The sequence below is a fragment of the Camelus dromedarius genome, chromosome 3, assembly GCF_036321535.1.
Source record: "Camelus dromedarius isolate mCamDro1 chromosome 3, mCamDro1.pat, whole genome shotgun sequence".
Taxonomy (NCBI): Eukaryota; Metazoa; Chordata; class Mammalia; order Artiodactyla; family Camelidae; genus Camelus; species Camelus dromedarius.
Window position 1 is genome coordinate 114846841 of NC_087438.1, and position 20606 is coordinate 114867446.

A 20606-nucleotide genomic window follows, 5' to 3' on the forward strand; every position below is an offset into this window, starting at 1 on the left:
AGAGGTAAGACTTAGGGCTTGAATATGAAAAAGAAATTTTCCCTTATGCATTTACATTGGTTTCTTATGAATATATTTTGAATATGGTATCTGATTTTGATGTTACTTGAGTTTGTGTAAGGTAATAAAACATACTTAACCTAATGATATAAATTTTTTTTTTTTAAACTTTAAAGGTTTTCTAGAAAACTCTTTGGCCAAAAATGTTTGCTGTTCTAAATATTAATCTCTGGATCAAAAGATAAGTTTTCTTTTTCCAAAATTAATAAGTGTAGTTATTCATTTCAGAGCTATAAAATTTTAAGTGACACACTCTGACTAAAATAATAGCTTAAACACAGTTTATTGTTTTAAACGTGATTTCCTTTCTCTTGTGTCTGCTTTAGGAAAAATCATGTGAATGACACATGGAAAATTATAATCAGACATCAACTGATTTCATCTTAATGGGATTGTTCCCCCCTTCAAGAATTGGCCTGTTTCTTTTTATTCTCGTTGTTCTCATTTTCCTAGTGGCTCTGTTTGGCAACCTCTCAATGATCCTTCTCATCTGTCTGGACACCCATCTCCACACACCCATGTATTTCCTACTTAGTCAGCTCTCCCTCATGGACCTGACCTACATCTCCACCATTGTCCCCAAAATGGCCTCCAATTTCCTGTTTGGAAACAAGTCTATCTTCTTCATTGGGTGTGGAATTCAGAGCTTCTTCTTCTTGACTTTAGCGGGTGCAGAAGGATTGCTCTTGGTCTCTATGGCTTATGATCGTTATGTGGCCATTTGCTTCCCTCTTCACTATCCCATCATAATGAGCAAAAGGATGTATGTGTTGATGATAACAGGATCTTGGATAATGGGCTCTATCAACTCCTGTGCCCACACCACGTATGCCCTCCACATCCCTTACTGCAGGTCCAGGGCCATCAATCATTTCTTCTGTGATGTCCCAGCCATGCTGACTCTGACCTGCATGGACACGTGGGTCTATGAGTACACCGTGTTTGTGAGCACCAGCCTCTTTCTTTTGTTGCCTTTCACTGGGATTGCATGTTCCTATGGCCGTGTTCTCCTTGCTGTCTACCGCATGCGCTCAGCAGAAGGGAGGAAGAGGGCCTATTCAACCTGCAGCGCCCACCTCACTGTGGTGACTCTCTACTCTGCACCTTTTGCTTATACTTATCTGCACCCAAAATTTCTGCGTACTCCAACAGAGGACAAGGTTCTGGCTGTCTTCTACACTATCCTGACCCCAATTCTCAATCCGCTTATCTACAGCCTGAGAAACAAGGAGGTGATGGGGGCCCTGAAAAGAGTAATTCAGAGAATCTGCTCTGTGAAAATGTAAACAAAGTTTTTAATGGGTACCAGGAGACGGATATAAATCCATTAATCAACATACAATGATTAAAATATTATTTTATTATTAAATACAAGGACTAAGAGTAATTCAAGGGAGAAGACAATCACTCGTGTCTCGACAAAACTATCTTGCAAATATATATATATTTTCCACCCTCATTCTGTTTTCTTCATGGTATTTTTTCCTTATTAATTTTACAAACTTTTAATATTTGCTGATACGTGTTCAATGAAAATTGTTCTTTGTCATGTAATGAAAAGTGGACACTCTAACTGAAGTTGTCTTTCAGCATCACAGTTCTACAACTTTCCATTTATTTTGCAATATGTCTAAATTTTCTGAATGTCTAGATCAAATTAAATGTCAGAAGACTTCTTTTTCTTTTCATAGTAGCCCTAAATACACAAAACAGTTATCCTTTCCTTCAATATAGGAAGACCGTATTTAAGAGATTTAGCTAAGACTTCATGGGGGATTCTGAAGTCCTTACACCATGCTGAATGGAAATGACAAGTTTATGTTTCCTTTAGAGTGGTGCATCCCAGGGAAGGGATTTAATAGCAGGAATACCTGGGGATCAGCAGTAAGGACCCAGAGAGACCAACAGAGATGAAAGAAATTGTAAAGTTAATTATATCACGAGCTGGTCAAAGTTTTGTCTAATTACTAGATGTTGGAAATATCAAGGACTTTCTTCCAACCATTCCCCACACTCCACACGTACTTAGTTTACATCCAAAGTAGTCACTGCAATTCTTGCATTGGATTGTATTCGATAACATCTCTCAGATGAGATTTTAATTCTCCACTCACTATGTCCCGTAATTCTACTGAAACAGATTGGAGGCAGTTAACGTTCATGAACCAGTTTTAGACATTCATTTTATGGCTTAGTTACTTTCCTAAGCAGATCCCAACACTGTATCCAATAAAAATCTATTAGCCCAAGTGAACTTCCTGGTTGAAATATTATCACTGTCCATCAGTGATTAGCGCAGAAATGTTTTTTTCCTCTTAGGTATGGCAGGGAATGCAAGGGCCATATCCTAAATAATTTGTAGGGCACAGCACAAAATAAAAATATGAGATCTCTTGTTAGAAAGCAGTACAGGGTGCCATCATTGGTACTCAAATATAGTTTTTTTTCCCCAAAATTAATTCATTAGTTATGAAATGCTATACAAACAACTAATAATATTTTGTGTCAGAATTTTATCTGTAATATAAACTAATACTTTATAATGTGATATCTTTATTAGCTGTAATATTTTGAGGGCTTACTTTTCTCCAAATTTATTTTCATCTGAATTTGTTGCCTTAGAAACTTTACTGGCTATAAATGTAACTGAATGTGTTTTCAGTCACTGGTGATAAATACTAGGTTGCAATTAACTTTTGATGTTTCTTAATTTTGAAAAGAATCTTTCTGCTTATGTTACTGGAACTATTACGAATCTTTATAGGTTGTGAATACAATGTTGAGCTCAATTTCTAACAAATTATACCAAAATATAAATTTTAGTAAACATAGAACTTGTGATTCTCAAGGAGATTTTTTAAATGATTTATCTTTTAAACAATTTGAACCCATTGATTCATTCAACTCTATTTCATGTAAATCTGAATTTAATTTTAAAAATAAATTTAATCAATGTCATTTTAACGATTTCTCTCTCTCTCTTTTTTTTAAATTTTGTATAAGAAACCAGAAATGGCTTTGTTGTCAAACTCAGGTTTGTATGCCCGACACACAGTGAGGCCAAACAAACCAAACCTCAGAGTTTGGAGCAGAGAAAGGTTTATTGAAGGGTCAAGCAAGGAGAACTGGTGGTTTGTGCTCAAAACCCGCAAAGTTCCCAATGGTTTTCAGGGAGAAGTTTTCATAGGCAATATTTGGGGTAGAGGTGCAGGGTGTGTGCCTTTCCTCTGATTGGTTGGTGTTGAGGTAACAGGGAAGTGTTTCAAGAATCTTATGCTCAGCTTGAAGTTACCATCATCCGCCTGGTCGGGAGCCTTGGTTCCTGCAGAGGAACCCAAAGATATTGTTACTTAGATTCCTTCAGGAGGAACTGAGACCTTTCCCCACCCTGCACTATCATTTCTTGATCACTCCCCTTTTGTTTCTCCATTCCCTTACATCCCTGATTAGCAAGTTTACATCTGCCCTTTAATATTCAGGAAAGTCCAGGAAGTTGATTTTTTCCCTGCAAATAAGAAACTGGGACACAGAAAGGCTTTTGTGCCCAGGAGGGCCCCCACAGGGTCCTGCAAGTTTTGGTTTTATGTTTCAAATGCCTCTTTGTTTATTTAATCATCGTATCTGCAATTACAAGGTAAGTTGATATTAAAATTAGTTAATACTTGTTTTCTGAAATTTTTCATGAAAAGAGTATTTACATGAAAAGATATTTGCTTTATAATGTTGTAACAGGTTTTTTTAAAAGACTATATGCATACCAAAACTGCGTGCTAAAAACAAACAAACAAACACTCCATGGTAAGGATGCTACCCAGTAGGGCTTCTCTGCTCACATGCACTGGCATGTTGCTGAGTCCAAACTCCTTCTGATCGCCGCACGACAGGCCAGTAAATCGGGAGACGAGGTGCTGGGGCAAGGAATAGCAGCTTTAATTTGGAAAGCCGGCAGATCAAGAGGATGGCAGACTCATGTCTTGGACAACCATCCTGCTCTAGTCAGAATACAGGCTCCTTTTATACAAAAAACAAGGGAGGGGGGTGTGGTTGATTGTTGCAAATTTCTTGCCGCAGGCATTCTGGTCCTTGCAGCTGTCCACGTGGGCCAGCTCATGGTGTCCCTGTAAACCTCCAACAAAATAAAGGTTATTAAAAAGTAGAAAGAGTGAGTAGAAAGAGAATAGCTTCATATAAATCTGGAAAACAATGGTAATATAGGCTGTTTTTTGAAATAATCTTTGGAATGTCGAATTAAACAGGGGTTAGCAGATAGAGACCCCAAAATTAGGAGGCCAAACAAAGAGTAGGTCCTGGCTGCCGGCTGTGAAAGAATTCACAGCAGAGGCAGAGAGGCAAAGTGAATGCCTGCTTTGTTGCTCAGAAGAGGAAAAGGGAAGAAAGAAAGGCACTCAAGTCGGGGAGCTATTAGCCAAGTTGACTCACTGAGACAGCTCCAGGTTTGCATGCCCTCCACACAGTAAAGACAGCTTGGACTCTGTGGACTTTTAAGGGAGGCTTCTGTCCTTATGACTCTTCTGGGTGTGATGAAGCCAATTGCTTTGACTTCGGCCTTTGTGTGGGTGTTTCCAGCTGTTGTCATGGCAACCGCCAACTGTCACGGTGCTGGTGGGGACGTCATTAACATGCTAATGTGAAGGAAAAGCCGGGCTGGGCTAACAAGCTAATTCACAAATCTAAGTGAAACAAGTGTTGGATAACTGATCTGAGCTCTGCTGGGCTAACTCGTAAATCTAAGTTAATTAGTGTCGGTTTGCTGATTCCCTGTCCATGTTTTTTTTTTTTTTTTTTTTTTTTTTGCTAGCCAGCTGGATTTTCAAAGAGACATATCTGGCCTTGGAATGTCGGTTTGCTGCCTCCCTGCCTCTACTTTTGTGATAACGATGCTGCTAAAGCTGTTCCACGCCTATTGGCCGAACACCCCAAGCTTGTAATTAACCCTATAAAACCTCATGCGCACGTCTTGGAGGGGCTCAGAGCCTCGGAGCAGAAGCCCCTCTGAGCCTGCCAGCATAATAAATCTGAGTACTCCAACCCTCCGAGTGGTGCTTCTTTTTTGGCTGGCCTGTCATTTCCGTAACACTAATACATTACAATGAGCGCATAATGAGGGTCAAGGTCCACTGGGGGTCTAATTCTTTGCAATCATGGGCTGAGTTCCTTCTAACCAGTTCTTGTTTCTTCTCTTTGCAGCTGCCACCTGAGACTTAGGAAAAAAATAATTGGTTTCTATTTGAGGGAGGGGCAGGGGTATGATGCTGGGGGCAAGAGCCTTAGTAACAAAAAAGAAAATTGCTTTTAATCAGAATGCCAGCAACCTGATGAATCCAGTGTCTTCCCCTCCACCAAAAATAATCTCTGAAGATTCTGTGCCATCAGGAACAAGAGACAGAGATTGGGGAGAGCCTTATTTCCCGCAGAACTGAGATATTGTTGTGTATATTCCTTGAGGAGGCATCAGGACCTTGCCTCAGGGCTGCACTATTGTTTCCTGATTATTCCTCCCTTGTTTCTGCATTCCTTCCATTCCCAGATTAGCAAATGTTTGAATCTGCCCTGTGGGACTCAGGGAATGTCTCGGAGATTGAATGAAGCCTCTTTCCTACCAAGAAGAAATGAGGGACACAGAAAGATTCACACCATAATTGTTGAACCTGACACTCCATGGCTTAGGGGAACCACACCGTATCTCTGGACTTAGTTTGTTGAAAAGCAAGATCGAAACATTGTACCCTAAATTACAGGAAAATAGTGTAGGAAAGAAAAAAACATTGTTTTCTCTGCCCGTCTAGGTAATATTTTGGTTGAGATGCCCCATGAACAAAATTCAGGTTAATAGAGAAAAAAAGAAACACATTTATTAACATATATATCTCCTGTATACATGGGGAAGACCCAGGAAAACTCAGTCCTCCCTAAAATGGCCCAAGACATCCCCTTAAAGCTAAAGAAGACCAAAAAAAAAAAAAAAAAAGTGGTGAAAAGTAAAAGCCAGCTATGGGAGGTATCAACTGAAATAAAATAAACAACCTTAAAGTTGAGAGTTATGTTTTATTCGCTCGACACTTCTGAGGACTCTGTCTAGGATGACAGCCTCTCAGATCGCTCTGAGAGACCTGCCCCAAAGAGATGGTGGAAGAGCCAGGATATATAGGACTTTTAAACAAAGACCAAGTAGTGAACATTAAAAGACTACCGTTACTAAAGAAAGTCAGACATCTGCAAGAATTTAGCATTTTTCTATGTTGTGAAAAGGAGCAAATGTCTGGGCTCATTGAAATTACTCCCTGGACAAGCACCTAGCTATCTAGGGCCGGTGTCCTGCCCTTTCTTATTCTGAGTCCCCTCAGGGTGCACCACTGTGAGTGGCTGCAGGGGCCGGGCTGCAGGCTTGTCTTCACTGGGGGATGGCGGCAGCCGCTGATGACTTGATGGCTTCAGCATTCTTCCTTTACCGATATGGATTGCAGTATTTTTCATTCACACAAGTTACCAGCAAAGGCACAAAAACAAGGATGCACTTGTTATGCATGTTTGGTCACGGCCTTTTGCATTGATAGGAGTTTCTAGAAATTTAGTCTTCTCTGCATCGGGGCACAAAATAGGGGAGACCCTCACAAACGGAGATTTCACTTTTAAATGTAAATGTCTCTTTCAAGTGTTTAACTTCTCCAGTTTTCAGAGCTTTTCTATGTCTGCTGTTCCTGAAACCAGCCTAAAACAATACTCATGCCCAAGAGGCACTGTCCAGCTGCACCCTTCGGGCCTTCCAGGCCTGTACCTGCCCAGCTTCAAGACCAAAGAAAGAGCCTGGGGTCAGTGACAGAGACACCAAGGGTTTAAAGATATTCTGTCCATTTAACAATGTTACCTCTTCCAATCCAAAAATCAGAAGATACCTTTCCATTTGTTTATCTCATCTTCAATTTCCTTCACCAGTGTTTAATAATTTCTACGGATGGGTCTTTCACTTCCTTGGTTAAGTTTATTCCTAGGTGTTTTATTCTTTTTGATGTGATTTTAAACAAGGTTTATTTTTACTTCCGCTTCCTGATATTCCATAATGGTATAGAGAAAAACAGATTTCTGTACATTAATCTTGCATTCTGCAAATGTACAGAAATCCATTTATTGTTTCTAACAGATCTTTCTTTCTTTCTTTCTTTCTTTCTTTCTTTCTTTCTTTCTTTCTTTCTTTCTTTCTTTCTTCTTTTCTTTTTTTCTTTCCTTCCTTCTTTCTTTCTTTCCTTCTTTCTTTCTTTTTTTGTGTGAAGATTTTAGTATTTTCTATGTAAAGTATCATGTCATCTGCAAATAGTGGCAATTTTACTTCTACCCTTGCAGTTTAGGTGACTTTTATTTCTCTTTCTTGTCTGGTTGCTGTGGAGAGTTTTTTCAATATGATGTTAAATACATGAGGGGAAGTGGGCATCCTTACTTTTTTTTCCTGAATTTAGAGGAAAGACTTTCACATTTTCAGCTGTTGGCTGAAATAAATGCGCAGCCTAAAAGTTAAGAGTTATGTTTTATTTGGCGGGAGGACTCGAGCTGGGATGACAGCCTCTCAGATCACTCTGAACGACTGCTGCAAAGCGGTAGTGGAGGAGCCAGGATATATAGGAATTTTACAACAAAGACCAGGTAGTTGGAACAATAAAAGATTACTTGTTAACTAAAGAAAACCAGGCATCTCAAGTTAAAGAATTTAGAGCTTTTCTATGTATGGAGGAAGCAAACATTTGGGCTCACTGAATTCATTCCTTTGACAAGCACCTAGCTATCTAGGACCAGTGTCCTGTCCTTTCTTATTCTGAGTCCCCTCAGGGTGCACCACTGTGAGTGGCTGCAGAGGCTGGGGCTGCAGGCTTGTCTTCACTGGGGGATGGCGGCAGCCGCTGATGACTTGATGGTTTCAGCACTCTTTGTTTACATATGGTATGGTTTGCAGTATTTTTCGTTCACACACCATTGAGTATGATGTGAGCTCTAGGTTTGCCATAAGCAGTTTTCATGATGTTCAGATATGTTCCCTCTATAAAACTTTGAAGAGTGTTTTTATCATGAAAGAATGTTGAAAATTTCAAATGCTTTGTCTGCTTCTATTTGATGATGTAATTTTTATCCTCCCCCTTTTTAATGTGGTGTATCACATTGATTTATTTTCAAATATTGAACTATCCTTGCATCTTTGGAGTACACCATATTTCATCAAGGTGTATGATTTTTTAAAAAAATATATTATTGTATTTGGTTTGCTAATATTTTTGAGGACTTTTGCACCTATAATCATCAAAGATATTGGCCTGTAATATTTTTATAGTATCTTTGTCTGGTCTCAGTATTAGGAAAATGGTGGCTTTGTTGAATAAATTTGGGAGTGTTCCATCCTCTGTCCTCTTCAATTTTTTTTTTTTTTTGGGGGGGAGATACTTTGAGAAGGATAGATATTACGTCTTCTTTATATGTTTGGCGGGATTCCTCTGTGAGCTGTCCAGTTTGGGGCCACTGTTTACTTGATTTTTTAAAAATTTTGCTACTAGTCATTCTTCTGTTCAAATTGTGTGTTTCCTCTTGATTCACCTTGGCAAGTTGTAAATTTCTAGGCATTTGTCCATTTCTTCTACGTTGTCAAGCTTGTTGACAGTAAATACTATTTACAGTATTCTCTGATAAGTTTTTGTATCTCGTGATATTGTTATTTTTCCTCTTTCATTTCTTAACTTTATTTATTGTTGTGTTTACTCAGGTTCTCTCTTTGTTTCTTGATGATCCTTGCTAAAGTTTTATTAGTTTTGTATTTTTCTTCCAAAAAATCAGCTCTTGGTTTCACTAATATTCTTATTGTTTATGTTTGTCTCTCTATTTTATTTACTTCTTTCTAATCTTTATTATTGCCACACTTTGGGCTTTGTTCTTTTTCTAATTCCTTTAAGCAGTAGGTTAAATGGTTTGATATTTTTTTTTCTGGAGGGAGGCCTATATCATTATCAATTTGCCTCCTAGAACTACTTTTATTGCATCCCATAGATATTGGAGAGTTGTGTTTTCATTTTCATTTGTCTTGAGATATTTTCTGACTTTCTCTTTGGTTTCTTCATTGACCCTTTGGTTTTTCATAACATGTTGTTTAGTCTCCATGTGTTTTTTCCGGAAGAGGCAAATTTTGAATCAAATGGTATCTATTTGGATGCTTCTATAATGCACACTGTGTGCTTTTAGATTTTTCTTATAGATTTAATTAACAAAGTTTGATTTATGGAAAGGGGAAAGAGTATGTCTCCCTCTCTTCCTATTTTGATGAATGAGTAGTGTCTTCATACAACAAAGTGTAGGTCAATTATGTGAAAAAAAAATAATTGTCTTCTTATTGCAAGATTTAGGTAACCTCTGCTACACATTTTACTCACTTTTAAAATATGGAGGAGGAAAAAAAGCTGCTTCTTGGAACAAATGACTATCAGTCATTAAATACTTTTGGATTATTTATTATATATGATTATATATTATTTATTATACATTATAAGGAGTAAACACATATGTGTCATATAAATTAGAGCCAATGAGATATTTGGGCCCCAACCTGACCTCTTGTCTCATTTCCATAGATAAGTAATCACAAAATCATCATAATTTTACCTCCTAAATATTTCTAAATATCCTTTTTACTTTTCAGTTCCTGTAATTAGTGTCCTAAATTTCCATAATTTCATAGTTAAGTCTTGTTAATAAAGAAGAAAAGAAGAAGAAAAAAAAAGACAAGAGACAAACAAAAGTTGGGTATTTGTGCTAAACACATGTCACCAAACTGAGACTTAATATCTACTCTAATTGCAGTTTCAGCCTGTCCAAGAAATATAAGCTTAACCAGTCAGTCTGAAATTACCTGGTCAGCACTAATGAGAATATCTGAGTAACAGGCGTGTACTTCCTTCCAGCATTTCCCATCAACTATTCCGTGAGACAGAGATATTTAAAAAAATTTTTATAGTTATGTTATATGATGCTTATAGTTGCTCTTTGAAAAGACAAGGTCACAAGAGTGGTAAAAATGGAGCCAAGAACCACGCATTCCCTGGGAACTGAAAATATAAAGTTATATAATAATAAAATCATAAAACTTAGACCAGATAGAATCAAACTGCACGGCTCTTGGCTTCAAAGATATAATCTGCTGTTACTGTCCTTGCAACTATCAAGCATTTTATTACTCAGACACAAATAAACCTGTAAAATATAAAATTATGTTACAAAGAAACAAATTAATAGAAACATAATTCATAGCAATTCTATCAAACAAGATTCAAAAATAAAAAATAGATAAATCCTACCATAGGCGTTATTAATTTAATTACTACTTTTGACCAAAGGTTGTCTCTCAACGACACACTCTTTAATCTTCCCTGTGTATCAAAGTTTTAACAAGTATTGGCAGAAACAGATTAAGCCACTGCTTAATGTATTTTTAAATCATCAGCCTTTTCCGAAGACATCTACTTACATTTCACATTTTCTTATAAGTGTTTTTTTTTTTCTTATTTTTAATAAATTATAACCTTCTGAATGTATGTAAGGAAAGTATATTGAAGTTCTGGAAATCTAGAAAATCCTTGAAAATTAAGTATCTTTGGTATCCAAAGAGTCATGGTTTTGCAGCTCTGACATAGTAATAGGACAGTAATTTTAACATAAGATGGGAATAGGCCCCACCCCTTAATAGGTGACTCCCAACACTAATATGAGCAGGTTTGAAGCTGCAAGATTAAAAGAAGCTTTCTCCACTCCAAGAGGGACATTAGGAGGATGCCGCTCAGAGGGGATGCAGACCCAGGCTATTGGAGTTCCTTATTTTTATCTTATGTGAGTATGTCATTAAAAAATATTAGTTTTGTTTATGAAATTTGAACTCCAGAAAAATCCAGTTTTACCACCTTCTCCGTATAGTTTTACAAATAAAATCCATTCTATTATCTACCCTACAAGCTGCAGAACTAAAACAAATGTTAGCTGACTCATACATCAGGTCAAAACACTTGTAAGAATCTGTCAATTCTGTCACATAGATGATTTGACTGCTACTATTTTATTCTTTAAAGAATAGTTTGATTAATCATCCAAATATCCTGGGGAGAAATTATAGTTTTAATGTGAAGTGAGGGCAACAAGGATCAGAAAAATATAGAAAGAAAAATTATAGGCAGTTTTCTAAATAGCCTATGGTTACTCCATGAAAAAATAAACAGAAAGGATATTTTGTGCCTTATGGTAGCATTGCAAAAGAGATGAGTTTATAACTTAAAGACATCACAATTTTAGCACCGTTCTAAGAAGAAAAGACAAAAAATGTCTAGTGTTCTGAAGCCATGATCAAGAGAAAGAAGGAAATACTTATCTTTGCAGTCTTAAACATTCCTATTCCTGTAGTTAGAGGTGAGATTTATGATTCCACTTAGTGTCATTGTAAATATTTTATTTGCAAGATGACTTAATTCCTCACTTAGGATTCTTACCACACTTCGTATCCGTTGTCAATTTGTTAGAAATTATTCCTGAGAATCCTCTTTGCATAGGTTTACAAACATTCTAATTAGTAGCAACTAGTCTCACTTGCGTAATATGAAAAGGTAGATAAGAATTTTAATTAAACAATCAATCAAACACTGTCACATCTTAGGAAAGCATAATTATGTACCACTTATTGACGCATTTAGTTGACCTTTCCGTTAAATAATCTAAACACTATTAGTATGCTGACTAGTCAGTTACATTTGTGCTGACTGATTATTTTATACATTTATTTCACCTAAAAAAAAAATGTGTAGATATATTACTCATGTCTGCTGAAAAGTTGACCTAATTATTTCATATTTGATAAGATATTAAACACAAGTAGAAACTTCATTAGAAAATGTATTTTCTGTGTATGGCTGAAAAATTGTGCTCTACACCAGAAATTGACACAACATTATAAACTGACTTTAACTCAATAAAATTAAAAAAAAAAAGTAAATGTGTTTTTCTAAATTGAAAATTCATGTAAGTTGTAATTATTACCTAAAATATGTGAAATTCTCTTGCATGACATAAGCAGAAAGTTATCTCAGATTGCTGTATTTTTAGGCTATATACGTTTACCTTATCAAAATAAAAAATAATGAATATATGTTATCAAATATCCCACTAAATGAATACTTAATTACAAAACTGGTTTGGAAGCAACACACGTATCCATAGATGGAATGAATTAATAAGTGAAATACAGTACGTGCATGCGAAAGAATATTACTCAGCCTTAAAATGAAGGAGATTCTGATACAGCATAGATGAACATTGAGGACATAATGACAAGTGAAAAAAACCAATCAAAAAACAAAAGCAAAAGCAAATACTATATGATTTCACTTATCTGATGTTCCTAGAACAGTCACATTTATAGAGACAGAAAGTGGGACAGTGGTTGCCATGGCCTGGGGAGAAGGGGGAATGGGGAGTTCTTGTTCAGTGGATTTCAGTCTGAGTAGATGAAAAAAGTCCTGAGCATTCATATTGGTGATGGGTTCACAAATATATGAAAATATTTAATGCCACGGTATTGACAGTAAACTTAAAAATGGGTAAGATGGCATCGAAAAATTAATTTAACACACTTGCCCAACACCCTCCAGTTATACTTAGTTACCTACTAATTTTTAAATAGATTTAAAATTCTGTCAATATTCAAAAATAAAAAGAGCTGGAAATAATGGAATATAAGGTCTTGAGTCAAAAAAAAGTTAGAAGGGTTTGAAGTCCTTCAGAAGAGCAGTACTGAGATCTATAGTTAGAAATTGCATATAGTTACTAGTGGTTCAAAATGCATGTTAGATATATGAGATTGTGCAGATTACACAGTTTTGGCAAATGTGAAATACATTTGACAAGGAGGCAGTGTATTTCCATGACATCTAACTTTAAAACAACCAACTAAAACCCTCAAGTAGAATGCTGTCAGTACAGTGGTGGTGTTGAAGCAGTGGAGTTAGGGGTTGAGTGAACCTTTTCGCACTTCCTTTCTCCATCGTGATTGGCAGTCAAGTATGGGATGAATGTAAAAAGTGGGGGTAAAGGGAGGTGGAAGAGATGGACTCCCTCTGCCCTGTAACATCGCTGAATCACACCGTATCTTTGATACTGAATTAGCATCCTCCTCACCTCTGCAGGTATGTTTGTATTTATTCAACAAGCTAGGGCAGTTTCAGCTCCAGAAGATCAGAGATAAACATACCTTTAAGGACTGAGGTCCTCTTAGAACTGAAGAAGAACCACTTATTTCTGTGGTTGGGTGAAGAAGTAAGGAGTTTTATTTTCTCTTCTTCACGCAGTAAAGATTATGTTCCTATGACTTTGACCAGGACGGATCTCATTACACAAAACGTCATTTTACAGTTACAGTTTCCCTTCAGTATTAGAGGGTTATATTGGGGGAACATATTCTAAGAAGATCATTACTGTTTTCAATGCATAGCTTGGCAAAGTTAAACTAAATGCACTAACAATTCTAAGTAAACTTATGTTTCTGCCTGCAGCCTCGGTACTCACAGTTCCTAGGACTAAGGATGTAAGTTTTCTTGTTTGCAAAGTAAAAATGCCTCCCTAGATGAATGGATGGCAACAAGAATTGACCGATTTTAATAGAGTTAAACTTTTTTTTGCTATGTTATATGTACGTGTAACCTCATCCATTTCTCCATCTTGCTGGAAATCATGGGAAACTGGAATACGACATCAGATTTCATTCTCCTAGGTCTCTTTAACCACACAGGAGCCCATTTATTTCTCTTTGTGATGGTTCTGATGATGGCCTTCACCTCCCTAGTGGGCAACGCCCTCATACTTGTCCTGATTCTCCTGGACCCCCGGCTCCACAGGCCCATGTACTTCCTCCTGAGCCAACTCTCCCTCATGGACCTGCTGCTGGTGTGCACCATCGTGCCCAAAATTGCTGCTGACTACCTGACTGACAGGAAGTCCATCTCCCCGGCTGGCTGTGGGCTGCAGATCTTCTTCTTCCTCACTTTGGGAGGGGGTGAGTGCTTCCTCTTAGCAGCCATGTCCTACGACCGCTACGTCGCTGTTTGCCACCCACTGAGATACTCAGTCCTCATGAGTAGGCAGTCATGCCTGAGGATGATTTTGGGGTCTTGGTTCCTGGGTGCAGCTGACGGGCTCATGCAGGCTGCTGCTACCCTCAGTTTCTCATTTTGTAGTGCACGTGAGATGGACCATTTCTTCTGCGAGGCCCCCACTCTGGTGCGTTTGGCTTGTGCTGACACGTCAGCCTTTGAGTACGTCATGTACATCTGCTGTGTGCTGATGCTCCTGGTCCCCCTTTCCCTCATCCTGACTTCCTATGGCCTCATCCTCGCTGCCGTTCTCCAGATGCGTTCTAACAAAGCCCGCAAGAAGGCTTGTGCCACCTGCTCCTCACATCTGTCTGTGGTGGGACTCTTTTTTGGAGCTGCCATTTTTACCTACATGAGACCCAAATCCTACAGGTCAGCGAACCACGATAAGGTGGTGTCAGTTTACTATACGGTCTTCACCCCTGTGCTGAACCCCCTCATCTACAGTCTGAGGAACAGCGAGGTCAAGGGAGCCCTGAGAAAGTGTATGGATCAGTGTGCTGCCTTAAGTATTTGCCCCAAAGTTCGAAGTTGTAAGAAGTGAATGTAGCGGATTTTCCTGACTGAGGTTATATATACATCATTTCTCTGCCTGTTATTTCTGCTTTGCTTCAAAATGCAGGTGGACCTTCAGCTTTGGGATGATTTACTCTTCTGTCATCAACAAATCAAACTGTGGATTGTTAAAAATCTGTTCATCGCAAATCACTATTAAGATATGTCTACACCACCCCTCAGCATAAATATCTGTTCAAAGAATAAATAGAGTGGTCAAATGATGTTAAAGTTTGTTGATTTTTAAAATTGAGGTATAATTTACAGACACCAGAACACTCACATCTGAAGGGTGCCTTTCAATCAGTTTCAACAGTCCACGCACTCGTAACTTATCCCCATAGCAAACCACACCCAAATGCCCTTTTCCGATAAAACCCCTCAACTGAGAGGCAAACGTTGATGCCATTTGTATCTCTCCATTGGCTTAACCTCTCCTAGAATTTCCTAGCAGTGAAAACATACAGTAGGCATTTTTCTTGTATCTTGTGCCTTTCTCTCAGCTTAATATGTTTTTGAAGATTTCTCCACAGCTCTACTTCTACCAGCAGTGTGCTTTTGTTTATTTAATTGCTGAATCACACTTCTTTGTTGGCAAGTATCCCCATTGCTTTAGGCGCTGTTTTGTTGATAGACATCTGGGCTCTTTTCCATCTGGGACAGTTATGACTAAAACTGCTATTAACCATTTTTTGGTGTGTGTGAGCATATGTGTTTATGGTTAACTTTTTAGTAATCTGTTTTTCAGAGTAGGTGTCTGATTTTAAAGTCCCATCAGCAAAGCACTTGAGTAGCAGTTGCTTCAAATTGGCAGAAACTGTGGGTATTACTAACCTTTTGCATTTTGTCTCATTTTGTCTCATGTAGTGAGTCATTTGGTCTTAATTTGTATTTCCCTGATGTGTAATGACGCTGTGGACTTTTGCATTAATTTATTGCCTATTTGTGTATTTTTCTTGTGAATTATCCATTATGACTTGGAAAAAAAATATATAGATACATTTTAAGGCACAGACAATTTGGTTGTTTATTGATAATATATGATGTTCATAGCAATATTTGGCATTTTTAAATAACATTATCTTGGGTTATCTTTATTATTATATATTTTCTTACATTTCTGTTATTATTTAACTCTTCAATATTAATTCTTTTTGAACTGGGTGTGTATATAATGAATCTCTTCCACCACCTTCATTGGGCTTGAAACTGTAGGTATATTTGTTTGTTTGTTTATTTTAATTTTTCATTATAACAAAAGATTCCAGTTCCATGGGTGGAATCATCCCACTGAAATCTGAAGGAATTTTTTTCTTGTAGGTACATTTTGCCCAAAGTTGAAGGAAAAAATTAGGTTACAAAATTTAAGGTTTGGGTGTTCATGGCATATTTCTTATCTTTTCCTGGTAAATGAAGATATACTTACAATAATTTTCAGCCAAGTTCTTTGGTACATTTAAAGATGCCATTGGTTTTGCAAAGAAAATAGTTCCGTATATATTTGTTTAGTACATCTATATATTTACAAATGTGTATGCATGTGCTCTCCAAAAATAAAGCATTTGAATATAAAGTCAAGTATAAGACAGTGGTTTAAAATTTTTGAATTTTTGAATAGCAGTTTAGTCAAAATAGTTTTCTCCATCTCACATGAATTAAAAGGGAGAATGATTGACAGGAGATGATATCAGGGATCATGGGACAGAACCAGTTTTGCAGGTTCCTGGGATATTTTGCAAGTGGCACTTAGAGATTTAGGAGAAAGGCTAGTTGCTGTATTTGTCCATACCTGAATGCTGTGTTTCAGATTCTATAATGGAATTTAGCCATTAAATTCCATTTTGCTGTATTTTAAGCCTTGTTTGTTCCTCTAAACATAGTCATACGTTGATCAATAGATAATTTAAGTAAATATTTTAATAGTCCCCTTAAGTTACTATTAACTAATCCACTAAAGTAATATCCACTAAGGTGGAGTGACATTATATGTGATTTTTTTTTGGTTGGGAAATGTAGCAAAGCATTAAAAGATGACAGTTAATTACAAAGAACAGGCATCTCAGGTTACTGATTTGAGTGTTTTTCTATTGTGAATACAAAATATTGTCCACATATCAGTAAACAAAGGATGTTGCAGCCATCACACTGCAGTAGACCCCTGATGGTGAGCCCTGAGGGAACTCAGGATGGAAACAGGATGCCTGCCATCAAGCAGTCAGCCACTTAGCCACCCCCAACCATGTGCCCTGAGGGACTCAGGATGGCAGAGAACAGGATGCTGGCCCTAGATAGCTAGGTGCGCATCAAAGAAGTGATTTCAGTGAGCCCAGACTCTGGTATTTTCCCATACATAAAAAAGTGCTAAATTCCTTATCTTGTGATATCTGGTTTTCTTTAATAGTAATCTTTGGATGTTCCAACTACCTGATCTTTGTTGTAAAAACTGCCATATATCCTGGCTCCTCCCTTACCTCTTTGGAGCAGTCCCTTAGAGCTATCTGAAGGGCTATCTCCTCGGCTTGAAATCCTCAGGAAGTCTGCCAAATGAAATATGATTCTCAACTTTAAGGCTGTGCATTTTTTTTTTCATTTGACACAATGTATAGGAAGATGCAAGAATCTAGGGTCATCTGAAATTCATTTTCTTGAATACATGTCTTAACTATGTAGAGGCCAGTATAGCCAAAGCACAGAATACTTCCTGTTTTTTCCGTCCTGAATTGTCCTCTGGAAACACTGTTGGCAGGCAATTGAAGTGTCTTAATGCCTTGATCTTTATAGAATTGGTGTGGCAGGCAACATGGTTTGTTTTACATCCTGATTTTTGAAACATGGAAGCATTTATGAGGCAAAATCCATTGCCCACCTTCACACAGATCTGAATTCAGTTGTTTGATTTTTAAAAGCTTATGTATATGAAAGGGCCAGTTTTAAAAGTAGGACTGGGGCATTCCCTTGCCCCTGCAATTCACACACCTAAGTGAACTAGCTGTTTTTTATCTTTCCTAAAGAAAGAACAAGATATTGGCAAATTGAGACCCTTTGTTGGGTGAAATAGAAGAAGTTTTCAGGAAACAGTACTTTAGAATGTGAATTGGGAGACCAGAACTTCAGGACTTGAATTCTTGATGAACCTGAACAGCCCTGAAAATGCTGCTTGATGCCTGTGGGTCCCATGCAGTTCTTGATGATTAAGTAATAATTGTAACATGCTAATGAATGGAAGATGCTTGAAATCTTGTGTGGCATTTAAAACTCCCAATGAGTTTTAGCTGCCAAAATAATTATGTGTTAAGGAAGTGCATTGACTGAGTGTTTTACACTCCGTTCACTTACACACTTAATTTATGGGCTGATCCTTTGATGGACTCGTGAATCTATTCAAAATGAAAACAAGCAGAATCACTTAGGTACAGAAAGTCCATCTTTTCAGTTTGCCTCCATGTAATAGGCAGTCTGTGGAATAATTGGGTTTCTCTATCGATGCCCAAACATCCAGGAGACTCTCAACTTTGCAGCAAGTGAAACCCCTCCAAGTGGCCTGTCCTGGAGCACCTACCTAGCGTAAGGGACAGGCTGTGCATAGATCCTCTACAGACAGTGTTCTCTCAGGCCCTGAAGAGTGGAAATAAAATATGCTAAGAAAAGGAGGAATTACAGGAAAGTGGTCAGAGAAGGCAGTTTTTGGTTTCCCCTGCATCAAATGTTCAATCTCACTTTGTATAGGCAATGCTGGTATAGATCCCTTATCCCTGTGACAAGAGGATTCTTCTGCTGCACCCAGAGGAAATCCTGGTCTGTCTCAGTGACCACACCTCTCTCCACACAAACTATTTCGTCATGTTTCCTTTGCTTCCTTCTTCGGCTTCCCCATGGAGACATGGTTTCCCATGTTGCCCTATCAAGGGGAAGCTCTTTTGTCTCCCAGAGGCTACATGTGTCCTTCCTCCTCCCAAAACATTCGTCCCGCCCCTCCCTGTAAACCCTTAGCTATAATGAAGCAAATGCACGGAGTTAGGCATCACCCCACGTCTCTCAATCACTCTGGAGGAAGTGATACCGAAGCAGACTCCTGAATGGTGTGAGCAAAAAGCCAGTCACCATGGTGGAGGGTGTGGCTTGTATCCTTGAGGTGCTGGTGAGGCTAGTGTGTTAGATGTGAAAAGACTCAGCAAGAATGTTCTGTCTTGGGGACGGGGGCTACTGATAAAGTGGAATGGTTTGAGACTTGTGGGCTTTGGGAGACTTCGGGTACCAAGTGAAGAAGAGATGCAGAGGTCATGTTCAGCGTGCAGAGAGCACAACTAAACATTGACAACGCAGCTACTGATCACATACGATATCCTGACAGAGCTATCTAGTTCCCAGCAGGAAAGAAAACCAAGGAAGAAAGATCTAAAGAGAAAAAGGGAATCACAGAAGAAGGATTTAACATAAAATATTAGAGGGTGGAAGTCCACAAAGCCCTAAGAAATGGTAGGGAAGACATTTATATGGGAGAAAGGATGTAGGTGTGGGCAAAAATGCAAGAAAGACAATGCTGTATATAAAATGAGTATTTCAGCTTTATTAGAAATGAAAACTAAAGATGGGAGATATTTTTTTTCTGTTCTTTCTTTTCCTTTTTTCTCTCTTTCAGGGAATGTACATGGAATGTAAACCAGTGAATTATTTGGATTCTTAAAACTGCTCTAAAAAGAATAACCTGATATAGGGCAAATTATATTTATGTGGGGGCTAGTTGGAGGCAGAAAATTACTTTAATTATCATTATATTATAATACTTCCAGTTTCTATCTCTTGAAACACATGTTAAACATTTTGAATAAAACATACCAGAATTATGCTAAATTCATGATCTTCAAAAATTTATGATCTAATAGGAATGTTAAGATGGCAAATAATTATCACAAATATTATTCTTCTGATTTTTCCCTTCTAAAATCAATTTTTGGGACAATTTGATGATGAGTTATTTCATACCAATACCCCCACATTGTCATGATCAATAGTAAATTGTATGGTGGCTCCCAGCTTTCTGTTCCTGAATCCCTGGGCTTTGTTCCCTGTACAACTCTTCCAGGAGGAACGCAGAACCACGCATCATCACATGCAAATTCCAACTAGTAAGATGAAGGTACAAGAAAGGCGTGTTCCTCCAGTCCCAAGACTGTTCTGTCATCCAAATTTACTCCATTGGCTACACACTGCTGGCTTCAAGGAGATTTGAAAAGCACGCAAAACTATGCGGGTCTTGCTACATCCATAATGGTCTATTTAATTAGAAGAGAAGAGTAGAATGAATGCCTCAAATCCACCACGGCCACTCATGGTATGCAGCCCATGAGAAGGAGGATCCCAGGAGAGGCATTTGCATGGGTTAAATAGGTAGGAGATGGCGATTTGCACATGGAAAAGGCAGACACAAAGAGAAGTCAGATGATTTTCTGATTGCTGGCTGGGCCATTACACATAGTGATGCAATTTATTATTTCAGGGGACTTGGGAGTTTCAGTGTTGCACATGATGAATTTCATGCGGATGTGAGACACTGGTCACAAATGGAGAGGCAGCAAAAAGACACAGAATTATGATCACCCTGCAATGATTCCTTGAGGCATGATACAGTGCCCTGAAAAGTCTAAGGGCAAGACATGTGTAATGAAAACATCACTGACTGTTATAAAATGAAATTGTGAGCAGCTCAGCTGATTGATTTCAGAATAAGAAGCATTGCTTCACTTTCTCATATACACCTGTTTGTGTGTAGACAGGTGAGAAAGCCAACCCACTCATTTTCATTGAACATGTTGAGTT

The 20606-nt window shown here is 38.0% G+C and overlaps 2 protein-coding genes across 2 annotated transcripts; both read left to right on the forward strand.

Annotated features, from left to right (window-relative positions):
• Positions 1–407: 407 nt before the first annotated feature.
• Positions 408–1346, forward strand: LOC105093490 (olfactory receptor 2L5). The gene has a single exon (XM_010985365.3). It carries the CDS (start codon positions 408–410, stop codon positions 1344–1346), a length of 939 nt encoding a protein of 312 aa, XP_010983667.2.
• A 12469-nt stretch (positions 1347–13815) lies between these two features.
• Positions 13816–14778, forward strand: LOC105093520 (olfactory receptor 2T8). The gene has a single exon (XM_010985395.3). It carries the CDS (start codon positions 13816–13818, stop codon positions 14776–14778), a length of 963 nt encoding a protein of 320 aa, XP_010983697.3.
• Positions 14779–20606: the final 5828 nt, after the last annotated feature.